The sequence below is a fragment of the Gopherus flavomarginatus genome, chromosome 1 (assembly GCF_025201925.1).
Source record: "Gopherus flavomarginatus isolate rGopFla2 chromosome 1, rGopFla2.mat.asm, whole genome shotgun sequence".
Lineage (NCBI taxonomy): Eukaryota > Metazoa > Chordata > Testudines > Testudinidae > Gopherus > Gopherus flavomarginatus.
In genome coordinates this window covers 325843788-325870623 of record NC_066617.1, presented here as the reverse complement: position 1 = coordinate 325870623, position 26836 = coordinate 325843788, and the positions used below count along the sequence as shown (strand labels likewise).

Genomic DNA, 26836 nt, shown 5'->3' with positions numbered 1-26836 from the left:
TCTGCAAAGTGGGTGAGCATCAGTGGATTAATAAACACAGCACCAGTCCTTAGGATGGAGGCGTGTCTCACTAGAAGTATGGGACCCTAAGCAACTCACAAGAGCAGGGCCTTAGTACTGATAAAAATGGACCCACCCTAGGACAACTGTACCCCAGAAATTTTGATTAGAAATAATAAGAGAAATAGGAAAGTCTTTGTCAGTCACAATTAACTGAAGATGCAGCTTCTGGATTGTTGCTAGGGCAGTTAAGAAAGGAGACTTATTGAAGTACACACCTGTCAGCAGCTGAGGAGAAGGATCCCAGGAGTGGGGGTAAAGGACAGAATTATACTGGGAATCAGATTAACAACAGGCTTCTGAAGGATGGATTTACACACATAAGACCACGTCTGACAGATCCGGTGAAACAAGTGGGAATATACAGATCAGACTGGAAAATAAGGATGAATCAGTAGACCTAATTTATCTGAATTCCATGAAAACATTTTAATACTGTGCCATTTAATTACAAGTTGATTTCCAAAGTCAAAAAGCACAGTCCAGGGGAAATTTATTTACAGTGTTGTCTGTTGAAAAGAGTCCATCTGCCTATGCTGTGCTCTGGGTGAAAGTTTCACATTTTTAAAACATAATTCTATGGTCTAAAAAGTACATAGTTTAAAAAAGAATTCATAACGAAACAAACAAAATAAACACCACACAGAGATAAAAACTAGATGTGCAGAGCTAGGACTAGGAGTCTAACCATTTATCACAACTGTAAGACATTCTGAAAAATCACTAGAAAAAAATCGAACAAACCAAACAACAGAAATGCATGTACATTTTGATCAATAAAAAAAAAACAATAGGTAGACCCTTCCAAGGCTTCTCAGTCAGTAAAAGCAACTTCACTGAAGAAACCCCACCTGTTTACGGTAGGTTTGTAATACATAAACCGATCCAAAGTTGTCATCAGTCTTTGTGCTCCTACAATCAATTGAAGCTGAAAGGCACAATGTAAACACGTGTCTCAGCCATCCCATCATCTGGAATCACCGATGTTACTATGCCAAAGACTTGCGGTAAGTTATCAGTGGAGAAAAGATGCCATATTGATTAGAAGTTTGCGTATCTTGGACTAACCTCACTTCTTGGAGCAGGAGCCAAGAGCAAATACCCTGAGAAAATCATGGCTTGGAGTTTCATAACAAGCACGTTCTTACACCATTTGGTTTATAGTTTGGTTATCAGACATGTCTCATATGATATAAATCAACTGTTAACTGACTAAATGGGAAGGGTTCAGAAAACCTAGAGGCCTTTTCATGTCCCTTTTCTCCACGTCAAATGCCTGGAGATTTTTGTATGATACATTTGCGTCTGTAACATGCTCTGAATCCCATTCATCATTAACAGCGGTGAATTATCTACCCCTCCCGCTGTTGAAAGAGGAGTAGTGTGAATAGGGGCGAAACTATAAAATTGCATCAGGCATCATGGTTACAGTGATGAAATGATGTACAGAACATGGCTTCTCATACCAGCATGTCAATAAACATTTCACTAGAAATTCCAACGATCCTGGTAAAATAGAGGCCCCTCCTTTATGCCTATGAAGTGCCTACCACTCCCACATCTCCCCCAACTATGCCATCCTACCATAATCAAATGCACACAAAACTAGACATTATTTGTACAGTTCAGTAAGACTCGGGTAATACAATTAAAACACTAGAATGTGCTTTGGCTCTTCTGACAGTCCAAGTCTGATAACGCATCACCCAGCTACCCTGTCAATAGCGCGCGTGGAAGCAAAGAAAAATGATAGTGAACAGAAGGCAGTGTTAAAATAAATTCTACAGCAAGGGTGAACTGCAACCCTGCACAAAGGCCTATGCACCTCTTAAAAAAACTTAACACAAGGGTTGCCAGGTCTCTAGGGGCCTCTATTTGAGTGGGGGGGTGGGGAGGAGGGGTTGAATTTCATCCAAGTGAATGATGTACCAAATCTGCGGCAGTCTCCAGGCCAGTGAAGTATGTCCTGATGTGGATTTGGAAGTTGGGAGGCTGGGGAGCGGGAAATACTATGGCACTTACATGAAACCCCGACTCCAGTAGCCTCAAACACAGCAGAGATTTGGCTCAACTAAGAAATGGCCACCCACTGGCATCCAATGAGTAGGAGCATGCAGTGAGTTGTAAAGAGGAAGTCATGGGGCCCCTAACGCAGGTGTGGTCAGTATACCCACATGTACAATGGAGAACAAAAGGGATTTTTTAAAAAAACACACTTAACACTAAGTACATTTTTGGCTAAAAAGGATTTAGAAGTTTCACTGAAACTTCCCAGTAAACATATGTCCAATAATCAAGGTCATAACGCTGAAAGTGCATCCACCTCAAGGCCTAAGAAACGCATCTGCTCTTGTGCTAAAGGGGAGAGCAGCCACTCTCTTAAAATAGAAGCCTGGCTCAATATTCATGCTGAAGTGAAGGCAAGAGAGACACCAGACCTCTCTGCTAGTAAGCAGATTGGTTTGCTTGGAACACACTTCCCGTGCATAGGCTTTAAAGGATCAGGTTTTGATTGTCTATTACTTTTGACAGGTGATACTGATGAGCATTTCTAACCAGCTTTTTCAGTGTTCATGAGTGGACATTTTTGAACTAACAGGAATTTAAAAATTTTGAATTGAGGCAATATTTGTATAAACTGTAGTGACCGACTGTCCAAAATAGAAGCAGAATAGTTCACGTTGCTGTCTGTTAACTGAACTGACAGCAACAGAGGAGGAAGCTAGGTATCTACAAGAGCAACATAACATATATATGTTCTTAACTTTCCTTCTTTGTACATTTTTTATGGTTAGTGATGGAATTTCTTTTCACTCATTTCAGTTGAAGGGCAAATATGACAGTTGCAAATATTTGCTAATTAAAACCTAACCTTTCCAACATTAACTCTAAACAGATGGTCACTAAAACCAGAAAAACAGAGCACTGAAGCCATTTAGGACTTCAGTCTGCTAACCATCTGCAGAGTTTTAATTATGGACCCATCCCTGCTTGCACTGAAGTCAATGTGTCACATTCATCCCTGGTAGAACTTCATCCATCTAAGTCACCAGGGATGCATTTAGCCAAATAAGTTAACGGATGTTTTGCCACTGACTTCAACAGAAGCAATCAGGTAGTATATCTGCCTTTCCTTCAAAAGCTGATTGAAAACCCAACCAGGAAATTATCCGAAAATTTACTTGCGGTAGTTTTTGAAGGAAGCTGATGTTTTATTTTTCAAAATTTTTCCACTGCATTTTTTTTAATCAGTAGTTTTCAAAAGTGATTTATTTTTTAATTTAAAAAAAAAAATCCCACTAAGCAACTAAGATGATCAAACAATAGTGGCAAGTAAGAAATAAAAAACAACAACTCAGGATGACAAAGACTGAAAAGAATAGCAAGAAGAAATCACCACCTCAACACATACATGGGGAACTCAACAGTAACGGAAAACAAAGGAAAAACGAAGACAAAAACTAACAGGTTACATTTTTCATTTACCATTTTCAAAGAAAAAATATTTTAAAAAAATCTAATCCATTTCACACATGAAAATACCTCTTTTTGAAACAGACTGTTTTTTGACCTAAGTTTTCATTTGAAAAATGTTAACAGGATCTAGTCCCTTAAAAAAAAAAAGAGATGCTAGATTGATAAAACTGTCTCGATGTGGGGGAGCTGACACAGCCATTTTAATCCAGCAGGGACTGGCATACAAGTATTAGATAACTAAAAATACACATCTACAGATCTCCTCTAGAAGGCACCTTCCCTCAGATATGTATAAGCAAATAAGAAATGAGCAAATAGAGTTCAAATGAGATCAAATTCCTGAGGGAAGAGGCTGCCTTGAAAATTCTGACAGGCCACATTTGCTACTGCCTCTCCTCTGAAAAAAAGTGGCCAATTCTTCTTGCTTTCGTTATCCCAAAGAAGACATTTCTATACCCAACTTTATATACACAGAAATGCTCTGGCAGCTATACAAAATACTCTTATAAACATAGAATAATTACTGAACTATTTACAAAAAGAAGCTCAGCTAAATGCAGGCATGTTCTTCACAACAGCAAGATTACAGCAGTATTTGCATGTCTTCCCTGATACTCAGCTTGGTCTATGGTACATTTGGACATCAGAGGGGGAAAAAAGGGTTTCATATATTTAGCACAATCAGTGTCACTATCCTAAAAAGTTTTTGGTGGAACTTTGCCTTTCAACTTGTGAAAGAAAACTTTAGACATGTGTATGTAAGAGAGAATTTAACTACCAGCTATAATTAAATAGGATTTTTTTCCTCTGAACTTTCTCACAGAAAAGGAAATGAAAGAAAAACGATCTCCTGCAAAAAATTTCCCTTTTCTAAGTAATGCTATTTTCTGCACTTTATATGTAATTAGCTGAGCTAAAGTAGTGAAACATGAATACCAAGCAGGTCCCAAAGAAGACAATGCAAGACAAAAAAAATAAGTTAACATTTATCAAAACATTTTTACAGCAAGCAATCTGCCTACATTTAAATAGTTTTCCTTTCAAAACCCACCTTTCAGCCAGCACTCACCCCCTTCGAATATTCATGCAGTGCTAAAATTAACAACTGCTTAAAAGCTGTTGCCCAAGCTGGAGAAAAGCACTCAGCTGTTTTTGGTACCACAGGAAACACTAGTCTCTTCTGTTGGTTTTCTCTAACATCAGTACTTTTTATGAGAATGTGAAGTATACTAGGAGTGCTTCTATTTGGGATAAAAGGATGAGAACTCCATCGTGGTTCTTGACTCTGACATTCTTCCTTCCCCGCTTGTGTGGAACTCTTGGAATTTCACATGTCTGAGGAGAGAAGAGACTTGACTGACAGTCAAGATCCACTGTATAGCGCCAAGAGCAGGACTTGGCCCTTATTTTGTACTATAAGCAGCACATGGAACAGTGTTAAAATGAACCATGTGTTACTGAAGTCCCACCAACTGTTATCACTGAAATGCACTAGACAAATTCTGAACCTGTGGCAGATCAGCAGTGGCCTACAAAAAGGGGCTATGGGTTAAATTCACTCCTGTGCAGAAAGCCAGGACAATGTCTCTACACCATTTAAGCCCTACTTAGTGTAACAGGTGGAAGGATGGTCCAGTGGTTAGGTCACTAGCCTGGGATGTGGGAGACCTGACTTCTATTCCCATGCTGCACCTCAAACTGTCTGAATGATCTTCGGCAAGTAATTTAGGGGCCAGCTACACTGTGAGCTGGGGGTTTGCTTCCCAGCCTGAGAAGCCATACCTGTGGCTAGCTCTCAGTATAGCTGAAGTGGCAGGAGGTGCTAGCCGCCCGAATACAATCCCATGCAAAACCCTAGACACGTCCTTTGGCTGGCTAACCCTTCACAGCGCTGTAGCTACATTCAGGCTAGCACAGGTGTGTCTTCTGGAGCTGCTGGGAATCACAGCCCCAACTTGGGCATAGGTTTAGTATCTGCTTTGTGCCTCTGGGGATAAGATAGGGGCATTATAAGGACCAACACATTAAAGTTTGAGAAGTGCTCAGATATTATGGTAAGGGCCTTACCTGAGATACCTAGACAGAGCTCTGCTCAGGGCGGGAGAGAAGACTTTCGCCATAAGGAATTGTCTGCTCTGGAAATTGTTTTCAGCATAAGTGAAGGAGTGAAGGTAACCCGATACCATTACACTAGTATAACTCCTGTGGGGACCCACTGACTCTGGCATAGGAGTCCCTTTTTTCATTTTAGCTTATGTTGCCTGGGAAGGGGTGTAAGTACAACCAAAAAGAGTCACTTGTATACCAGAATAAGCGTGTCCCCACAGCGGGTTTAACTGCTTACACATACCAGTGTCACCAGGCCTTTCAGCTTACCTCAGCCTTGCTTGGCAGGAGGCGGCATGCTCCATTGTGTAGAGCTGACAGGAGCCGTGAGAGTCTCAGATTTTGAGTACTGTGAGAATCTTTTGTGCGTCATTTTCTACGGGTTTCAACCTGTTGTGTCCATTGAAGTCAAAAACAAACTCTCAGGGTCAGCTTCTCTTCTAACTTTGACTGGCATAAATCTGGACTATCTCCATTGACTTTGACAGAGGGCTCTTTGCAGACACCCACGCTTAGTGCCACTGAACTACTTACACCAAAAGCAACAAAGAGTCCTGTGGCACCTTAAAGACTAATTGTTAGTCTTTAAGGTGCCACAGGACTTTTTGTTGCTTTTTACAGATCTAGACTAACACGGCTACCCCTCTGATACCTACACCAAGCAGATTTACAGCTACAGCTGGAGGCCCCTCTACTGAGTGGTGGGGGTCTGTTATTCACAGAAGCATTTGTCTGTACTAGCTGCATGAAGGAAATGGGAATTCAGCCTAAGAGCAGCTCCCCTAAACATCACGGCAAAGCTGCATTTTAAAGTATACAAGTATCTATTCAGAAGTTAAGTACAATTAAAATAATGCCACCGGATGTTTTTCTTTACAATGTAACTCATTGCAGGCACTTTTTAACCAGACGGGAGATTATTTTTGGTGAGAAACTTTTTTTGTGATACAGCCCACATCACTTGATCCAAGGATCTGATCTAGGAATGACATTAGCATTGCAGAGTCTGTTCCATTTAAAAACAAGTACCTGGGGAGTTAATTCACAGGACTGCTGAAAGAAGGACTTTCAGGAGGCCTAGTCTCATAGCAGCATTGAAGGTTAACTGAGGAGCGGTTTTCTTTCTATACATTAAAAAAAAAAAAGAGAGAGTGAGCGCCTGCAGTCTAGGGAACAGCATTGTTGGGAGTATGCCAGAGGCGCGGTGTTTTCCTTGTGATCCCTTTTTACAGCATCACCAAGGCAAATCGAGCTTCAAGTTGCAGCAAGCAAGGCTGGGAATCCCACCCTCTGCTGCACAGGTTAACAGAGGAAGTAGTTCAGGGTCCCCGAGATCAAGCTTCCTCGTTTGACGCGACGGCTGGGCTGCTCTTCAGCCAAACATGCTCTCATTTACAGCTGTCCGAGGTAAGGTCCATGTTTCTTTCTGAATCTGGCGGTGCTGAATCTGTAGCTTCCATGCTGTGCCCCATTCCATATGCAAAGTAAATGATAAAACCTGTAGGAGCAGAGAAGGGGCAACGTCAGCACTATAACCAACCAGAAGCTACTTTTCACACTCAGGGGCCGCTTAGTCTCAATAAAATGTATTGGCAGCTACTACTAATCTTGCTAACGCTTGATAGTGTAGCAATATCCAGCGTTGCAGCTAAAGTCAATGAGGCTAACTAAGGACACAGAGAGGGCAGAATTTGGCCGTATACATTTAAAATAAGTTTGGGTTCTCAACCTCAAATGGCTAAAAAGACACATTTTTAAACTCACCCAAGAACATCCAGACAGCAAACCGTATCCAGGTCCCTTTATCCAGCTGCATCATGAGATAAACATTCACAAAAATACTCAGAATAGGAAGTAAAGGCAAAAGAGGTACCTGAAAAGAAAGAGACCAGTGACGTTTGCAGATTATGATAATACACAGACATGAATGTCCCTTGTAAGCAGGAAGCTGCCAAGCCTCATCTGCCAGAGGCTCCTGGAGAAGTGATGAATCTGTCAAAATGTAGCTCTCCATTCTCCCAAGGTGAGCACCCAGTCCCGTGTACACAGAAAGCCCTTTGGCTTGGATTTTCCTTCCAGCTGCCGCCACAAACTAATCATCTTCCTTCCAAAGCCCTTTCCACTATCCCGCTCTGATACTGTCAGCAGCAGCATCGTCATCCTTCCCTACCTGGGAGTCAGCTTTGATTCCTCGCTCTCTTTTGCCCCTCATACCCAGGACTCCACCTAATCCTGCTCCTGCTTCCCCTACAATTCATCCCTCTCCTCTGTGGCCTCCCTCTCTACCCGCTCTCCTTGTCCCAGTCCATCCAAAAAGCTGCTGCCAAAATCATCTCCCTTCACTGCTGCTCTGGCCACATCAACCTATTTCTTGACTCTCTGCAAAAGATTCCTCTATTCCAGCCTCTTCCTCTTCACCTCATGGGCTCTGCACTCCCACTTACATTGCAGCCCTCCTCTCTTCCACTTGCCCCTCCTGCTTACTCCATTCTGCCCCAAGTGTCACTCGTCTCACTCTCTCCTAACTTCGTGCCTCCCAGTCCACAGGACAGCCATACAGTTAAAATATGCAAAGCTCCTTCATTATCTACACCAAAAACCTGTCCATTCCACGGCACATTCCAGCTTCAGTGACCACCTGCTGCTTCCTTTCTGTACTGCACAGATTATTTGTTTTGTACTGAACCAGTTTGTGCCCACAGAACATGAGCCCTTCAGGGTTTTGATCTGCGATTTGCTTGGCTCAGCATACAACAGAATGAAGTCTGTCTCCAGGGGCTTGGTAGAGGTGCAGTGAGTTGTTAACATACTAATCTTTCGCTTTTGGGAGTCTGGGTTTAATTTTGGATCACAAGAGGAAAGTGAGTTTGGCGATCTCTGCCTAGCTCCCAGAGGACGTCTCTCTACATATTCCAGGGCTAGCGCTGTAACAACAGGAGTGCTCGCAGTCAGGTTGGAGGTGCACTGGCAGAGTAGTGTGGGATGGCTTGGCCAGTGTCCCACCCAGCCTCAACTGGACCAACTTCTAGCCAAGATCATCAGCTCCTCTCTTTAATATGCACCAAAATTCTCTCTCTCTTTTTCCTCTCACACATGCACAGCCAGCTCCCAAATAGCTCTTTGCCATTCCTTCCTCCCAGGCCGCTTACCTTAAACGAGAGCTTGGTTTTGCTTTCAGGTTGTCTCCAAATAATTAAACCAACAATGAGGCACAAGAGAACAAGCACAGCAATCATGACGATAGCCCACGCAGTCCCTTTTATCAGCAGGTCTTTGCCAAGGACAGTAAAGCTACAGCAGCTGATGATAAGTAAACCTGAGAACAAGACAGGCCAATGTTTATTGAATTGTGACTGAGAAAAACATTTGTAATTTCTGAGCCAGCCTCTGCGTGTTCAGCTTCATTGTTTGAGGATTTATTTTTAAACCAGTCATTTAATCCATGGTCTTCTATCTCTGTTTTGTTGCCTCAGGAAAGAGCTTGGGCTCTAGAACAGTTAGTCAAACATATACGTTATCGATTAAGATGCCAAGAAGAGTTGGAAGGAGCTTCCCTAGACTGGCAGCTGGCTCACTGCAAGAGAGATGCCAGCTTACGGCACTCACCTATGATACAAGATGAGATGTTAACCACCAAACCAGAGAGTCTGGAGGGATCTGAGTTTTGGGGAAACAGAATGGATATTTGGGAATCTTTCTCCTCCTCTTCAAGCAGAAATGGAGCCTGAGATTCACTAGTGCTCACAGACTCGTTGGTGTCCGCGTCTTCCGTTGTACTAGCCATCTGGTAGGCCAGGTTAGGCTGCTCTGGCTGGTACCTTGGAGAAGGAAAACAAAACCAAAAGGGCACTGCCTTGGTAGAGGGTACAATAAACGGTCACCCAAAATTAGAAGAAAGCTTGGTTGGAGCTCTCCATGTGATTATGGACACCTGCAAGGCTTCAGAAGACATGCTGTGGCCAAAATTTACTGAAATGGGAGCCACGTTGGCTCCTTGTCTGGAGCCGAAGGGAGCCATCTGCTATGCACAGATGGAGGACACTGCATAGGGATTAGGCAACTGGAGGCTGGAGCATGGAAAACATACTGTAGGCAGCAACCCTGGATTTGGGAGGAGCATGGACTCGATGTCCTAACAGGTCCTTTCCCACACTCTTGTGTTACAGTCCCAGAATGCAATGCTCCATCCTTGAGCTGCACAGAGGCAGCTCAGATCTAGATGAGGGCCTGCACATTGGGTCACATAGGCCCTGATCCTTGGGTGTGGCTGAGCCATGCTCAGCAGAGGAACCAGGGACAGGAGATAAAGGTGGCTTTTATGTCACCTTTGAACGCCCCCAAATCCCTTGGGCAGCTGGAGACTGGTTCACCCCCTGGAGCAATTTAGAATAGCCTCAGGGCAGCTTTGTCACACAAGCTTCTAACAGACTTCCCCGCAGAGTCATCATCCCAGTGGAGTAGCACCAAAACACAGCACCTAAGCAGTGGGTTGTGACAGTGAGTAATGGATATGGCAGTAGGGAACTGGCTGGATCTTTTAATCATTCATTTCCAGACTTTCTAATGCTTGAGAGTTAATTCTGAAGGAACAGCTATTTAGGTCTGGAGGTGGAATAGCTGGACTAATAGCTAGGCAGCTGGCATGCTGTAGTTGCTATTTACAATACAAAACTTGATCATCTCACTGTTGCCTTGTCACCCCATCTATTTGCTGTATCTGCCTATTGTCTCATGTCATGTGCTAAGATTGTAAGATGGTTGCAGCAGGGGCTGTTTTTTATTGCATGTGGCCAGTATCTAGTACAATGGGGCCTTGATGCCTGATCAGGTGCTACCACAACAGAAAGAAAAACTCCTCTAATGCACGCTTTCACCCGGAGCTCTCTTTTAACGAAAAGCCTTACTGGTGAATCTCTGCAGGTTTATACCAGAAGCTTCAAGTAAAGGAACATGCCATTTCAAAGGACGCCTTTTAAATCTCTTTTGGCAGATGTATTTTAAATGACGATGCATGTGGAATTTTGCAGATGTGCAAGCTCAGCAAGATTGCCCCAGTCATGAGAACCTCTCATAACTTATGCAGCAACTCAAATGCTGCAACATCAGGCAGCAAAGTGGGAAACTGAAGCTCTGCTGAACTCAGGCTTCCATTCTTCAGGCCTGTAAGCGGCTGTGGCTCACAACAATAGCTCTACCGGGATAAGGCTGAGGCCTTGTGAGTGCAGGGCTGCATGCCAGATGAAATGCACAGCAGCTTGTAGCAGCAGACAAGGGAGTCACATGCCCATCCGAAGGACTGGAAGGGAGCTGCTATTTGCAGTTGCTACACAGGGGAGGAGATTGGGAAATAAAATGAAAACACAGGGGTGCTTGGACAGGGGAAATCCAGCGAGAGGGCACAGGCAAAGAGAACACAGGGAGAGCCCAGGATTTGTAACTGTGCCTCAACTCTCGATGAGTGTCTATCTTTTGACTGTTGTGACTAATGGGAGCATCATAATGGCCTCAACTAGGCTTTGAATAAATGATAAATACTTTACAGTCACCTGGCACCTTTCAACTCCGAGCTTGTTACAAACGTGAGGGGCGTGGAATTTCTAATTGCTCTGTGGAGCAGGAAAATGTAATCCCCCTGGTGAGCTGAGTAAACTGAGGCACAAAGCAGCTAGAGACTCAGATTTCAGACATGCTGACCATGAGCTTCGGGCAATGGGAGGTGTGGGTGTTCAGCACTTAAAAAAAAAAAGGCACTAAGGCCCTGATCCTGCAAAAACTTATTCACATATTTAACTTTATCACTATTACTGTACTTAGCTTTACTATTTACTTACAGTAGTAAAGTTCAGCACAGCATAAGTGTTTGCAGGATCAGGGCCTTAGTGACTTACCCAAGGTCACTCAGCCAACCTGTGGCAGAGTCAGAAACAGAACCCAGGAGCTCTATGATCAGTTCTTGCTCTAATCATTGGACCACACAGCCCCTCTCCTCTCTTAGCAAGACTCCACTGACAGGCATCCCCGCACTGGCTTTTCCCCCTAGATCCCCACCTAACCAATAGCAGGGCTCGTGGGCATGCAGTGAGTCCTTCCACAAGGCAATGTGGCTTGAGACTGCTTCACCACTGGAGCTGATTCCTTGGTGATTCATGTGGGAGGAGCTGTGACAGCAGAGCCCAGGTGCAGCAGACATTGACAATGACTTGAAGTCTGGAATAGGTGTTCAGTGACCCCTTTCACTCACGCAGGAAAATTGGTTTTCTGGGTTTAAAACATTTATTTAAACTGAGACCAAAAGGAAAAATCTCCATTAAAAAAAAAAGCCTTATGATGAAATGACAGCCCTCGTCCTGCAGCATCCTCATCTTATCTCCTTGGTGACAGTGGTGGGTGTTGAAAAAGTGTGTAGGTGGGTGGGGGGAGGTGGAAAAAAAGAAGCGTATAATCTTGTACATTGTACTTTACTGAGTGCCTGCCTGCTTGTCCCCCAAGGCTGGCTTAAGCCTTCACAGTCACCCTGTGCTTGCAGGAACCTGAATGCCACTGCCTGCCTTGGGATCTCTTGGATATTATTAACGAACAAAACCAAAGCAAAGCAAACCAAACCAACGTGCCACACCTGGGGAGGAGAAAAAGCGAGGAGAGCGGCTTAAGGCATTGGACATGAAAAGCCCCTTTGCTCTTTATTCTTTGCAAGGAGAATTAGGTCCAATTCCCTTTGCAAAGAAATAATAATAATAAAAAAGAGAGAATGCAAAATCCGAGCCGTGCGCCCGGACACCCAGAGCAGTTGGGGAGGGGAGGCACTTTGCAAAGGGGGTGGAAGGGATTTGGGTTGTAATTGCACCAATGACGTGCCTATTCAGTTCTTTGCAGGGAGAGCAAAGGAGGAGCACGGGTGCCTTTAGGACTTTGTATCGCACCCCTTTTAAAGACAGTTGTATCAATTCAGGATTGCCAGAGCATTTTATTTTGAAGTGGATGCTAATAAGAAAGAAAGATCTAGACAATGAGTTTTGCAAGCCCACCCTGGACAAAAAAGAAAATAATTATGGAAGGTCCAGTCCAAGGTGTCGGACTGATTCTGTGTTATGCAAATAATAGCTGCCCGGTGGGGATAGGGGTGTGAGACCCTGATCGGTGCTGCCAAGAGGTGGCAGATTGCAAAGTAAATAAATACAGGGGCTCTCCCACAGAACTACACTCCTGCTCAGGTTTGGGTGGGGCTGGATGCTAAGTGGGTGGGCCGCAGCCCACCCAGGCCATGACCCTGTCATATATTGGCACGTGTGCTACATTTGAGGACATTTTATGTTCCCAAGAGATGATTCTTTGTGCACGGTTCCAGGATATCATAAGAACATAAGAATGGTCACAAAAGGTCCATCTAGCCCAGTATCCTGTCTTCTGACAGTGGCCAAAGCCAGGTGCCCCAGAGGGAATGAACAGAACTGATAATAATCAAGTGATCCACCCCCTGTCACTCATTCCCAGGCTCTGGCAAAGAGTTTATCACATTAATCCATACCTCAGTACCAATACGCAGGCTGCCACCAAGGAATAAGCCAGCAGGGTCCCAATGGACATAAGATCCACAAGATCTTTCAGGTCGAAAAGAAAGGCCATGGCAGCTGGGGAATGTGGAAAACAGAAATTGATAAGCTTGCAGAAGAGTCATGTTATGGGAGTGTCAAATTCAATACGGTTGAAGCAAGACCATTGCTCTGTCTTCAGTTCTGCTCTGAGAGAAACCCCAAGGAAACATTGGGCTTTGCAGCATCTCTTATGAGAGGAGGCATGTGACTGAGGTGTAATGAATACATACCAAACTCTTTATTGCTGCTGATGGATACAGACAGACCCTGTACTCCTCTCTGGTGTCCACTAACTCAGCCTAAAATGATTTTAAGAGCTTTGTTTGGTCTCTACAGCACTTCCCTCCCACCTTTCACTCTGGCAACAAGAACCAGATCGTGGCAGGTGGGCCTTCTTCTAATCAGGCGGGGAACAGAATAGACCCAAAGGACATTCCAGGAGGAATTAGTCAAAGCTCAGGAACTTGTTAACAAATGCCTAAGGCCACAGGGCAGATTCCTGACACAGTTACCTACCAGTATCTGCCCATCTCAGGCTGCTAGGTAAAGGCTGTATACAGCTCAAGAGGAGGCGGGGTGCGTAGCACAGGAAAGAAGCATTCCAGTCTCTTTCTGTCTGTGACCCTTCTCTGCCTGTAATGTTTGCTCAAGTTTACAAACCCCACTGAGGTTTTAAAGTCATGCTGGTAAAAAAGTGTAGCAAAGACATGACTGGAGTCACCGGGACTAATTGCATCAGGAAAGTGAGCAGGCCCTGGCCATGCGTTGCAAACACATTTTGAGAGGTGTCACAGGGTGAGTTGGGCCTTAAAGAAGAGCTCGGGCCCCAGCTCCTGCTTGTGCTGCATTTCCTCCCAGATCAGGTGACTTCAGGCTACAGCAAGGCCTGATGGGAAAGATGGCGGGACAATATAAGGCTCCTTTCTGGTCCAGGAGTGAGCAAGCCGGGGAAGTATTACTGATTTTGTGTGGCGAAGGTTGATTGGTGGAGACCCATTGAGGAGAGATACTCTGGTCTCAGTGGGGGGGATGCGGGACAGGGGGAGAGGACTGTTAAACTCTGCACGAGGGCAGGATTAAGACATAGACACAACAGGCCAAGTTCCTAGGGTCATGTGATCATGTTAGAGCAAAGCATCATGCCACCCGTCCAGCTGGAGGAAGGCTATTTCTACTGGCCATGCACCTTGATCAGAAAATTAAACCAATGCCCCCATAGGAGGCTTTAAAAAGAGCCATATGGGGCTTTAGGAAGGAGATCACCTAAACACATGAAAGACACTAAATACAAATATTTTTAAATAACCTTAAAGTCGTGACACATGCTCAGCACCCATAACTAAGGCCAGAGTTTCACGAGAGCTGAAATGTCCACAGCATCCACACGCGGTGCATCTAGCACCAATTGCCAGTCCCAGCTCTGGGGTTGTGAGTAAAGAGGAGACACATGCACAGAGCTAGTTGTTATCTATTTAGGGAGTTGTTGCTTTTCTGTGATAGCCAGGAGGCTAAACTTCCCGGATTTGTGAGGGCTGGGGGCCAATCTTACCAGCTATACGTAACTTGTTAACAAATACCTAGGCCACAGGGCAGATACCTCACACAGTTACTGGTATTTGCCAAGCTCCGGCTGCAGTGTAAAGGCTTTACACAGTGTCTGTCACCATGGTACATAGGCACAGGCAAGTCCACAGCCACAGGGACCCTGGGTTGGGCTTGCCCACCTTCTGCACCAATCTTTTTTTTTTTTTAAACCATAGCAGCGCTCTGGGACAGGAACAGTTGAGTGGAGTACGGTGCTGCTTGGCATGAGAAAAGAAGGCAGTAGTGGGTTCTGAGAGAGACCCCGTGAGAAAGATCTATATCCACATACAAAGATATTTTGTGTTTCCCTAGTTCTGCGCTATTCAGACTTTGGGAATTCAGAACTAAGCCCAGGAAGCCAGGCTGTGGAACTAGAGAACACAATATAGAGGATTAGAGCTGAGTTGCTGTATCTCCCCCACAGTGGAGCATATTTTTGCTTTCTGTGCATTCATGCAACTCTTAGCACTTACCTGCCACAGCCCCCGAAGTTACCGTAGCTATTGCTGGGGTTTTGGTTCGCTTGCTGACCGTAGCCAAACATTTAAACAGCAGCCCGTCTTCTGCCATAGCATAAATCACTCTAGGCATCGGAAACATGGAGCCAAGAAGGCTAAGGAGAGAAAAAGGCATTATCTACTAGTACAGTTCTCACACCACACACGGACCCAAGGCAGAAAAATGGAAGTGCGGGAATCGAAGCCCAGTAGCGAAATGGCTTTAGTTAACAAAGCTTCAATTCCAAGGTCTTCCCCAAGCGCTGCCCCTAATACACTACTCACTGCTGGGAACGAGGCTCCACATTTGGATACCTAAAGCTAGGCACTTAGGCCCAAATCCTTAAAAGGTCCTTAGGCACTTAACTCTCATTGATTTCAATGGGCATTAGTTGCTCAGGACCTTGGAGGATCTGTGCCCTACACCCAGATTTTGGCTCCTGCATGGAACTGGACTGATTTTCAGAGGTGCAGAACACCCAAAAACTGCACTGGTTCCATGGAGCTGTTCCCGCTTACATCTGGTCTGTCTGAGTCAGTCGTGTCTTATTTTCCCAGGGCTACTGGTAAAAGAACGCTTCTTTTTAATGTATTCAAGAGATACACAATTTCAGACGGTCCTTAAGATGGAGGTTTCCTGCGTCACAAATGGGAGCTTTCAGCTCTGAAACCTAATTCTAAGAATTTGTTTGAACCTTTTGACACAGGGTGAAATCCTGGCCCTATTGAAGTCAGTGGGTCCCGGATTTGACCCAGAGGGCCTGAATCCTCTGGCACCTTCCCCAGCACATATCCAGAGTAACATCACTGGAGTGGAGTTACACCAGTGTAAGGGACATAGGACTAAGGTCCTTAGCTCATGCATCCGACGAAGTGGGTATTCACCCACGAAAGCTCATGCTCCAATACATCTGTCAGTCTATAAGGTGCCACAGGACTCTCTGCTGCTTTTACAGATCCAGACTAACACAGCTACCCCTCTGGTCCTTAGCTTGTAACACACAGAAAGAGGTGGCGATGGAAATACAAATCTGCACTGAGAAGGGTACAAGAGAAAAGCATCTCACCTAGTAGAAAGGGCACAAAGTGAACCAACGGCCACTGCATAGTTGGCACCCTCCCAGCCCACGTATTGAAATGCATTGGGTAAAGGACTGTTTGAATCAAGCATGTAGTAGGGCATCATGAGTGTGAGGGCTGCTGACACGCCAAAGTAAGCGACAAAGCAGATCAGGAGCGAGGCGACGATGCCAATGGGAATCGCTTTCTGAGGGTTTTTCACTTCTTCGCCTAGAACAAAGACAGTTAAGTTACAGCCACAGACAACAAAAAGACTAATTCAACGAGACTCCCAGATGACGTGTGGCTTTCAAAGGAGCCTGGGAGAGTAAGGTGGCCAGCTCCTAGTGACAGTCAAGAGGAGCTAGGCCTGCCATTTATGTCCCTGGAGATCTCCCTCATAATCACGTCCTTAAAGGGGAATGCCACCACTTTGTGTGACAAGTTTTAGTTGAATGTTTGAGAAGAATCATTATCACTACAATTCAGAGAGCCAGCATTCGTTCCAAAATCGGGTCGGGTGCTTCACCCTGATACAGTTGCTCTCATCTTTAATTCACAGGAGCATTGGGCATTCTGAATCAGGTTCTTCTCTGGTGTAAGTTCCATGAATTCAGAGAAGACTTTGGCCCTAGGTGCCCCAACAGGTCAAAGGGAATGGAAGGTGCTCTGCTCCTATCGGGAAGCACTTGAGCTAATTGGAAAAATGGACCCAAAAATATCTCTGTGGAAACTATCAGTCACTTTCCTTTCACAGGATTCCAAAGAGTGGGGCTGGATTTTCATGTATTCAAAATTTTCTGGGAAAATTGTATCCATTTTGGTTTTGAGACTTCATAGATTCATAAAGTCCAAGGCCAGAGGGGCCCACTGTGATCTAGTCTGCCCTCCTGTATAGCACAGGCCATAGAACTTCCCCAAAATAATTCCCAGAGCAGATGCTAGGAAGATATCCCAGCTTGATTTTAAAAAATCGCCAGTGATGGAGAATCCACCATGATCCTTGGTACGTTGTTCCATGATGAATTACCCTTACTGTTAAAAATGTAGGCTTATTTCTAGTCTGAATTTGTCTAGCTTCAACTTCCAGCCATTGGATCCGTTTATACCTTTCTCTGCTAGATTGAAGAGACCATTATTAAACATTTGTTCCCCAGGTAGGTACCTACAGACTGTGATAAAATCACTCCTTAACCTTCCCTTTGTTAAGCTAAATAGACTAAGCTCCTGGAGTCTAATAATATCAGGCAGGTTTTCTACTCCTTTAATCATTCTCATGGCTCTTCTCTGAACCCCCTCTAATTTATCACCATCCTTCTTTTGTCCATTCTTTCTCCTCCCTCACCCCCGACTCAGTTTCTTTTATTCATTTTACTCCGGGGGAAATAAAGAGGAGAAAACTCCCCAAAACTATGTTTCCATATTATGAAATCGAAAATTTTGAAAACAAATGTTTTGCCAAAATTTCTAATTTTGAAAAAAGCCCCCCCAAAAAAACAAACAAAAAACCCATTAAAACCTGTAACTAGCTAGTTCTCTTGAGCATCTTGTAGATCAGGACCCATGAGGCCAAGAGACTGTCTCAAGATCATACAAGACGACCATATCGGAGCTGGGGATAGAGCCCTGTCTCCTGACTCCCAATCCTGTACTTAGCCCAAGATCATTTGTCCCCACTGCCCCACACTTCAGCATAGTGCACCGCTGCATTTCCTGGTTCCAGCTAGGACTCAGTGCAGTGGAAGCCTATTCTTGAATTTTTCAACATAAAATGAGAAGTCCTGTAATCTCACAAGAATAAAAAATGGATGGGCACCATCTGAGTGTGCTGTTCAGTGAATGAAATCAGAAATATTATTTATTTGCATTATAGTAGCAACTACAGCAACTGTACAAATCTAGAATAAAAGATGTTTCCTGTCTCAGAGTGTACAATGCAAGTCTTAAATTTAGAAACAATAGGTGGGAGAAGAAGGATGGATGGGTGACCCTAAAACTGAAAAAATGAAGTGATTCCACAGGACAGCTAGTGCACAGCATGATTTCCTGATTCAACTGAAAAGAGATTTGAGTTATTTGTAAAGTGTGTCATGTGAAGTTACTGAGGGCAGCCAACTCATAATGGGAAAAGTGTTCTCTCACAATGAAAGCTTTCTGCTTACCTGTGGTGGCAATACAGTCAAATCCTACGAAGGCGTAAAAGCATGTGGCTGCCCCTGAGAGGACTCCACTGAATCCAAAAGGCATAAACCCCCCAACACCATGCTTCAGATCTCCCACCTGTGTTTGACTGAAAAGAACAAGAGATCAGGAGAGATTCTCGGTACAGACACCTATCTGAAGTGCGTTCTTGCAGCCTATAACAGAATCCACCATAACTGGAGTTGGAGGGAGAGTGCTTTCAGGTACACATGGTCAACAGACTTATAGAGGAGACGATGGCATGTGCTACAGCTTACACTACATAGAGATTTGAGTCAGCCTGTGACCGGCTAGGGAACACTTTGAACACTCCGCGTTTAAGGCTTGTTCAGATCGTCCATTGTTTTCTAGGGTTTATTAACATGGCTGAGGTGGGAGGAGGATGGGGGAGGAAAGACTGAACTTGGTCTCCTAATATCTGAACCTGGCAAAAAAGTTTAAACTTATTTAATTCTGAAAATGATGACTGGATACAAATGCTCAAAGGAAGTTTACCCACTTTCAGGTCCTCGGTTGATTTTAAACAGAAGTTTATTATAAATAACTCTGGCCAAAATATGGCCTCATCAGATTTTAATTTTCAAATATTACATCTCCTGCTTACTATTGTAAGGATTTTTAGGTAGGCCCTAAATCCTGAAAAGACTTAAACCTGTGCTGCTCTCTGAGCAGTCTCACTGTAGTAAACAGGGCTACTCTCAGCATGAGAGTTAAGCACGTGCATAGATTACAGGTGATCAGAGCTCAAAGAAGGTGGCCTACAAAGCAATTGTGGAATTGGTCAAGAGGAAACCTTTCATTTTATCAGGTAATTTCGGGTATGTCTACACTGAAGCAAGGAGAGAGCCTCCCTGCTTAGGAAAACCGGCTTGTGTTAGCAGGGCTCATCCTAGTGCGCTAAAAATAGCGGCATGGACATTGAGGCACCAGTGGAGGCCTGAGCTCCGACCCATCCTGAAATCCGGAGGCTAGCTCAAGCCTCTCCTGTGCCATAACGTCCACACAGCTACTTTCAGTGTGACAGGTCAAGCCCCACCAGCACTCGGGAGAAAAGGGAAAATCTTAGATCTCTGTGGAAAAAATCCCGCCTGCCCCAGCTGAATTTTTAAAAATAATTTTACCAATTTTCAAAATGTGGCTAAAAAACATTCAATTTCTGTGGGCAGGGAGAATTGCAAAATACCATGAACCTCGGTTAACACTAGCCACTAATAAGGCAGCTAAATGAAATTCCACTCACAGTCTGTTCCTCTAAGGTGCACGCCTGCGCGGCCGCACACGAGGCCATCAAAGGCCGCGCAGCAGCTGTATGTGTGCGCACATACGTGAGTGAGGAGAATGTGGAGGGTTGGGGCAGTGGGGTGAGGTTATGGGAGCTTGAGGTGTGCAGGGCTTGGGAGGAGGGAGAAGACGCCTCAATCTCATGGCCCCAGCTCCTGTCAGGGCTGCAGTGGGGATGGGAGAGGCGCGCCTCTCCTGGCCAGGGCTGCGGGGATGAGAGTATGGCTATACTTACAGTTGTACAGCGCTGGGAGTTACAGCTGTCTTCGTACAGCTGTGTAGGGAAAGCGCTGCAGTGTGGCCACACTGACAGCTACCAGTGCTGCATTGTGGCCACATTTGCAGCATTTGCAGCGCTGTTGGTAGTGGTGCATTGTGGGCAGCTATCCCAGCATTCAAGTGGCTGCAACGTGCTTTTCAAAACAGGGGGGTGGGGTGGAGTGTGACAGGGAGCGTGGGGGAGACAGAGAGAGTGGATTTTTGGAGCTGACACTGTTCTCAGCTCCCTGCCTTGCAAGTTCTAAGGACTGGAAGATACACAGCACCTACCTTCAATCATTTTAAAAGTTTTGACCCCCTTCCCCCACCCCTCTCTTATTCACTAAATGCAAATTATGCACTCCTAAATAGCCTTCAGAACACATAAGCAGCTGCTCAACACGAACTCCCCTCTCTCCTCAAGCAAACAGCTGTGAACATTCCAAAGCAATTCCCCTGCCTCTGCTCGTCGCTCGCTGGAGCAAAATGCAGCTGTGTTTGTTTTTTAGATAAGTAGCTCCGGGGAGCTCGGAGTTCAGCCACTCTTCCAGTTTGTTGTGGACAGGAATTCTGGGATACCTCCTAATACCCTGGAGGCCAATAACAGCGCTTTTGGTGGCCACCCTGATGAGCAGCGCTGCATCATCAGCGCTGCAATCGTTACACCCCAAGCAGACCAGGTGTACAGCCAGCGCTGTAGCCAGGGAGTGGCAGCGTTGGATGTGCCTTGCAGGTGTGGACAGTTACTAAGTTGCAGTGCATCTCTCCCCTGGCCATGGCCCCAGGGCTGCAGCAGCCAGAGAGAGACACCTCTCCCAAGGCTGGGGAGGGGAGAGACGTGTGTGTCTCTCTCTCACAAACACACACACACACAGTGTGTCTCTCTCTCACACACACACTGTGTCACACACATACGCACACGCTTGCTCTAACACACACACACACACACACACACTCTTTCACACTCACCTCCCAACATATTTGTGGTGGTGGTGTTACTTTTTGATACTTCCTGCAATGCACATATATTCTCTGTAATTTCTTTCAAAGTGCTACTTTATTTTTTTGACTGGCCTATGCATTTCGTAATTTTTATTTCTCTCTTACGCTTCAATTTAATTCTTTGAGTAGTGAGTTCTAAAATGCCTAAGCTGTTCTGGCTGGTCCCTACAGTAACTTTTTTTAAAAAAATCTATATAAGCTTTTTGTTTCTATTGGTGGCGCACATCCAGACATTACTTTGATATTGGTGCACATAACAAAATTCATTCTGCACATGGGTGAAAAAAATTAGAGGGAACATTGCTCACAGTAGCTTTACACCTGTTCATGAGTGTTCTCACACTGGCCTCCAGTTTTGCTTGTGTAAATAACTGAGGGCACAACTTTGTGCCTATAATTAAGGCATTAATAAACATTAAATTAGGGCTATTAAATAATCTAAGCCCTGGATTTGTCAATTCAGTCGGCTATATAGACAGTTAAGTCCCTTAAGCTTTGGAAACTGCATTACATATGAAAATCATTTAGACAGTTAAATGCTGATGTTTCTGGAGATGCAGCTAAACTATGCACAAACCCCAGCTCCCCTGGCACATGTCATCAAAATGCAATTCTAATGGGTGAAAAAGCTGTAACTAAAGTGAATAATTATCACGACATGCAGGGCAATGCTGGTTCTGAGTCATGTTGTGTCCTCTTCTACAGAGGGAATTATTTACCAGAGAATAAGTCCACTATGGGCTGAATCCTGGAAACTGAATGAGGCCCATAAAAGGCCCTACATGCATCTGAATCAAATGGTTGCAGTGCAGAGGGGTGGACAGGATGTGGGGAGCCCAGGCCAGGGGCCTGCACCACTCCGGCTTGCTGTAGAACTATGCTTTTGGGATTTCCCTGCACCAAGGCACAAGGGGCTTAGGTAGCAAGCCAGGACTGATAGAGCCATTAGATCCACCAGCCAAACGAGCCCACGGAGGACATGCAGTAGCAGCTTCAGAGCAGCTCTGCTGCATTCCACAGCCTGAGGGAAGAATTCCTGCCTCCACAATCCCTGCCAACCTCTTCACTGCTAAGCTGCTTGACTCAGGCCTGGGCCAGGGAAAAAGATTTGCGGCATCATGATAACTGAATTTCTGATTTGCACATGGCAATGCACTCAAATAATCTGGGATTTACATTTTAACTGAGGTGCTTAGGGCAGATTTCAAAGGTATTTATGTATTTAAGATTCAGACAGGTACCTACTGGGATGCAACAGCATCCAAGCAGGTTAGGTGCTTAACTGCATTGAAATTAATGGAAGGTAGGTGCCAAATCTGCTTGGGCACTTTTGAGAATTTCACTGGGTGTCTACTAGCATCTCTATGCACCCAAACATCTTTGAAAATTTGGCCCTTAGGCTTTACTTGGGCCATTGACTTCAATAGGTTTGCCTTAGTACGAATGGACCTCATGACTTGGCCCACTCCCAGAAGTTTCTCTACATCCAACATTACTATAAGCAGGTGTCTAGATATTCACTTCTAAATGGTCCATTATGACTACTACTTTCATTGTGTTAATTCATATTGCTGATAAACTGACTTGTCTCCACCCTGAATTAACAAGTAATGTAATGACAGCTGACACTTCTGTGCAGCACTGCTACCTGGGACTATCTCTCCAGATGCTAATCTGCTTTTTTTCCCCAGTGTTAACAGCTGTTCTGAGTAGAGCTGCTTGCACTTTGTTGATAAACAGTATAATACATAAATTTTTGCAGCAGCTAATTGCATTTGCTGTGTATCCCTTTTTTATTAGTCAGATGTTTTTCTTTTTGCACAGCAAGGGCCGGATCCTGAACCTATATAACTAAGCAAAGGCCCATTAACTCCCATATGGAAATAAACCATGTGAGGATTTGGCCCAAAATTGTTTCTTTTTTTCCCCTGTCCTTCACCTAAATGCAGATTCATAAAATGGAAGCTTTCAACAGCAGCAGAGCCCTGGCTGGAAATAACTGTGCAAATTCCAGAAGAGGCAAGAACCAAGTGGGTGATCAGTCCCAGGTTTAGGAGAAGAGAGGGATAACTTGATAGCGCTGAAATGTGCACAGCGATGACAGTGTTACTAGAAGTGGAATGAGCCATTAGCTTCACAGAAAATCTCCTGTACATTTACTCGTTTAAATGGCTCAAGCTGGACAACGACCATTTAAATGCCTTCCAGCACAGTATATATGCCCAAACTATGGTGGAAAAGAACTATAAAACATTTTACTGCTCAAATGATTTCAGAAACCGTAGGATTCATCCAATTTAAGCACTTAGGAAATGATGTTAAGGAAATAGAGCCCAACCTTAAATCCCTTATTCAGAGCCAGACTGTGTCCATGTCCCTCTCACCCTCTTAACAATGAGATCCTCACAGGGGCTTTCTCCCACACGGCCTCCCAGCTGTGGTTTTTAATAACAGGTGATCTAGTCCCAAGTGTCTAGTCAACCCTCTCTCATGCAGAGCTCCCCCTGACATTCATTGGATTTCTGCCTGAGTGCAGACTGAGTGACCACTTGGCAAAGCCTTGGAATTTGGCCCATAATGACCATGAATCTCTGAGAGGTCCCTGAAAACGGATCGACTTGAATAAGCAAACGTGATAGGAGAAGAAATGCTGTGACGTACTTGTCTCTACATGAATCATTGGTCGTGTTATAGATGTCATCGATGGTGAGATGCCAGTTTTTGACTGATCCCTTCACAAAGCCTGACACCATAACGAAGCCGAGGACGAGAACGTTGATGCAGGTGAATATTTTGTTTACCATTGCGGATTCTTTCACTCCACAAGTTAAAAGTCCTGGAAAAATGACAAAGAACAATCAGACATTCCCTCAACAACAGCACATGGCCCAGCCACAGCAGAGCAAAGGGAAGCCCTGATTTTTTGTGCACGTCTCTCTCACTGCATTCCTGTGCTAATAAAATATCATTTAAGTGGTCTCTCTACACTGGAAAGCTGCTAGGTTGAGTAAAAGTCTAATACAAAAAGACAGGGTCCAACCCTGCAAACCATTTTTTTCCATGAAAACAGTCTTATTAAAGTCAATAGGACTGAGCCCTTGGTAAATACAAACTCCATCCAGAGACTACATATCAGATTAGCTCCAGGCCTTGGAGAAAGCATCGTTGGTGGTTTCTGTGAAGTATCTCATTGTGGTCATGCAGGCCCTGGCTAAAGTGCAGAAGTCGCCAGTACCAGCCATCTTCAACAGTTCCTTGGGAAGATGGGCAGGTATCATGCCAGTGCAGGGATTAGACACAGCAGGTCAGTTACCTGACACTTAAATTGAACGAATCATAAGAACATAAGAATGGCCCTACTGGGTTAGATCAAAGGTCCATCTAGCCCAGTATCCTGACTTCCGACAGTGGCCAGTGCCCGGTGTCCCAGAGGGAATGACCAAAACAGGTAATCATCAAGTGATCCTTCCACTGTCTCTCATTCTCAGCTTCTGGCAAACAGAGACTAGGGACACCATCGCTGCCCATCCTGGCTAATAACCATTGACGGAACTATCCTCCATGAATTTATCTAGTTCTTTTTTGAACCCTGTTATCATCTTGGCCTTCACAACATCCTCTGGCAAGGAGTTCCAAAGGTTGACTGTGCACTGTGTGAAGAAATACTTCCTTTTATTTGTTTTAAACCTGCTGCCTATTAATTTCATTTGGTGACCCTTAGTTCTTGTGTTATAAATCACAGAGGAAAAAGTTATGGGGAAAATCCTGACCCCACTGTAGCCCAGGGGAGTTCTGGCATTGACTTTGCTGTGAGCAAGATTTCAGCTCATTTCTTTAAAAACTTTCATCTTAATGAATAGCATATTTTTAAAAGTGCCAGCAATAACGAGTCAGTGCTCTGCATTCAGAATAACAGATTTTGTTTCTCTTTTTCGATCGTTAGCAAATAACTAGCATTCCTATTCCCTTGCTTGCTGTTTAAGAAAGAGGTTAGCTGTGTAACCAAAATCTAACATGTAGTCTTAGTGATAAACATCAACAGGAAGTGTGAGCAGTGCTTAATTTCTAATGAAAGAGGTGCTGAGGCTCAAGCAATTAGATGCCAGAGCTCAAGCAATTTTTTTACATTCATCACTGACGCAGCAAACCGAGAGGTGCTGGGGCTCTGAACTGCCAAGCCTAGAGGTGCCAGGGCTCAGCCCTGGCACAAATTAAGTACTGGGTGGGTGAGTGGAAACACTGCGATGGGACCAGGATTTGGCCAACAGAGAGTTTATTTCACTCACAGATGTGGAGTTCATAGATTATATAGTGAGAAGGGACTGTTCTGATTGTCTAGTCTGACCTCCTATACAACAAAGGCCCAAGTTTGTACTTTTGAAACAAGGAAACAAGCCATGAAATAGGTGGTGGACATAGCAGAAGATCTAGAGAAAGCAGGGTGGGCAACCAGAAAGTAAGAAATCAGGTACCAAAAAGTAGATGATTCTCAAGACCTGAGACAGGCGTAAACTACAGGGCATATGTACAGTGACAGAACTAACAGAAGGGGAGACGGGGAAACCACAGGCTTTAGGTGCATGTGTGGCACCTTTCTCACAGGGCTGGAGTGACAGTCTGCTGTGCACTCACCTGGCGGCAGCAGCAGGGCCCAGCTCCCTGCTCCTGGCACTGTGACACAAAGCACAGGGTTGCAGTGCCACGTGACCTTGGGTGCCATGTCACAACACCATTCACTCAAATTCGACCCAGCTGCCTCTCTGTCATGCTGGGCCAAACCTGAATGTTGCTGTAAGCTCATGCGCCAAGTTGCAACGTCAGGAGTGAGGAGCCAGTCCCAGCCCGGAAGCCACCACTGCTGCGTAGTGTGGAGTGGGCTTGCTCTCCAGCCTGCTACCAATGACCCAGTTGCAAAACCTAGCTCTGCCACTGATTATATGTGGAAATAAAGCTGCTTATTCAGAAGCTTTCAGCAGCTGCAAAGATTTAGCCTTTTTGTAAAATTTTCAAAATCTGAAGAGGTTTCCCATGCAGTAGAAAAAAGCTGCTGATGCAGTTTTACTCTCAAATAGCAGTGGGTGAAATCTACAGATAAAGAAATTTACATAAGGACATACATTAGAACACTGATACAAATCAAACCCAAATGGAACCTCCGGGGCCAAATTCTGATCAGTCACACCACTTCACATCTGGAGCCACTCCATTACATCTAGATTAACTGAGTACAGAATCTACCCTCACATCTTCTAACTCAGAGTTCAACACTTCAAGCCCTGTACATGAGGGGTTCCGATGGACTTCAACACGAGTTCTACCCTCATCAAAGGACTTGCAAGTTCAGGGCCTCTGGCTGAGAACCTCTAAGAATATGGTTCCTTGTGAGAGTTCTGACACTTCCTGCTTCTGACCAGGCCTAAAGTATTGCAAGAAGAGCCTCTGTTGTGGTATCATGGTATCTCCTACCTGCTAGGAAGCATACAGGTGCAGGAAAATGATTTTCTTTCAATTAATATGAAGTTTGACAAAGTTTTGAAAGGTTCAGTCTTTTGAGTGAAAGTTCAGCTGGGTTTTCATTTTAATTCCTGCTCTTGTACAAAATACTCCTTGCATTCCAATCGAAAACTGAAGACATGTTTTGCATGTTATGGAAAGAGAGAAACCAGTTTATTTTTCATGCAGAATTATTTCTCTTGAGTCCTGCAATCATTGCTGCAA

General features: G+C 44.6%; 1 protein-coding gene across 8 annotated transcripts in view; it reads right to left on the bottom strand.

Moving 5' to 3' along the window:
* Nucleotides 1-464: 464 nt before the first annotated feature.
* SLC7A1 (solute carrier family 7 member 1) overlaps nt 465-26836 on the bottom strand; it is a 76451-nt gene continuing 50079 nt past the window's right edge. For 4 of the 8 annotated variants that reach the window (XM_050937237.1, XM_050937238.1, XM_050937239.1 and 1 more), the window contains 9 exons: nt 23780-23954; nt 18538-18665; nt 16384-16606; nt 15293-15432; nt 13169-13271; nt 9250-9461; nt 8793-8959; nt 7408-7516; nt 465-7141 (listed from right to left, as the gene is read on the bottom strand). In XM_050937237.1, coding sequence (XP_050793194.1) covers nt 7032-7141; nt 7408-7516; nt 8793-8959; nt 9250-9461; nt 13169-13271; nt 15293-15432; nt 16384-16606; nt 18538-18665; nt 23780-23954 — 1367 coding nt within the window. In that variant the 3' untranslated portion in view covers nt 465-7031. The remainder of the gene's footprint in view (nt 7142-7407; nt 7517-8792; nt 8960-9249; nt 9462-13168; nt 13272-15292; nt 15433-16383; nt 16607-18537; nt 18666-23779; nt 23955-26836) is intronic. The other 4 variants (XR_007772187.1, XR_007772188.1, XR_007772190.1 and 1 more) reach the window with 4 other exon arrangements.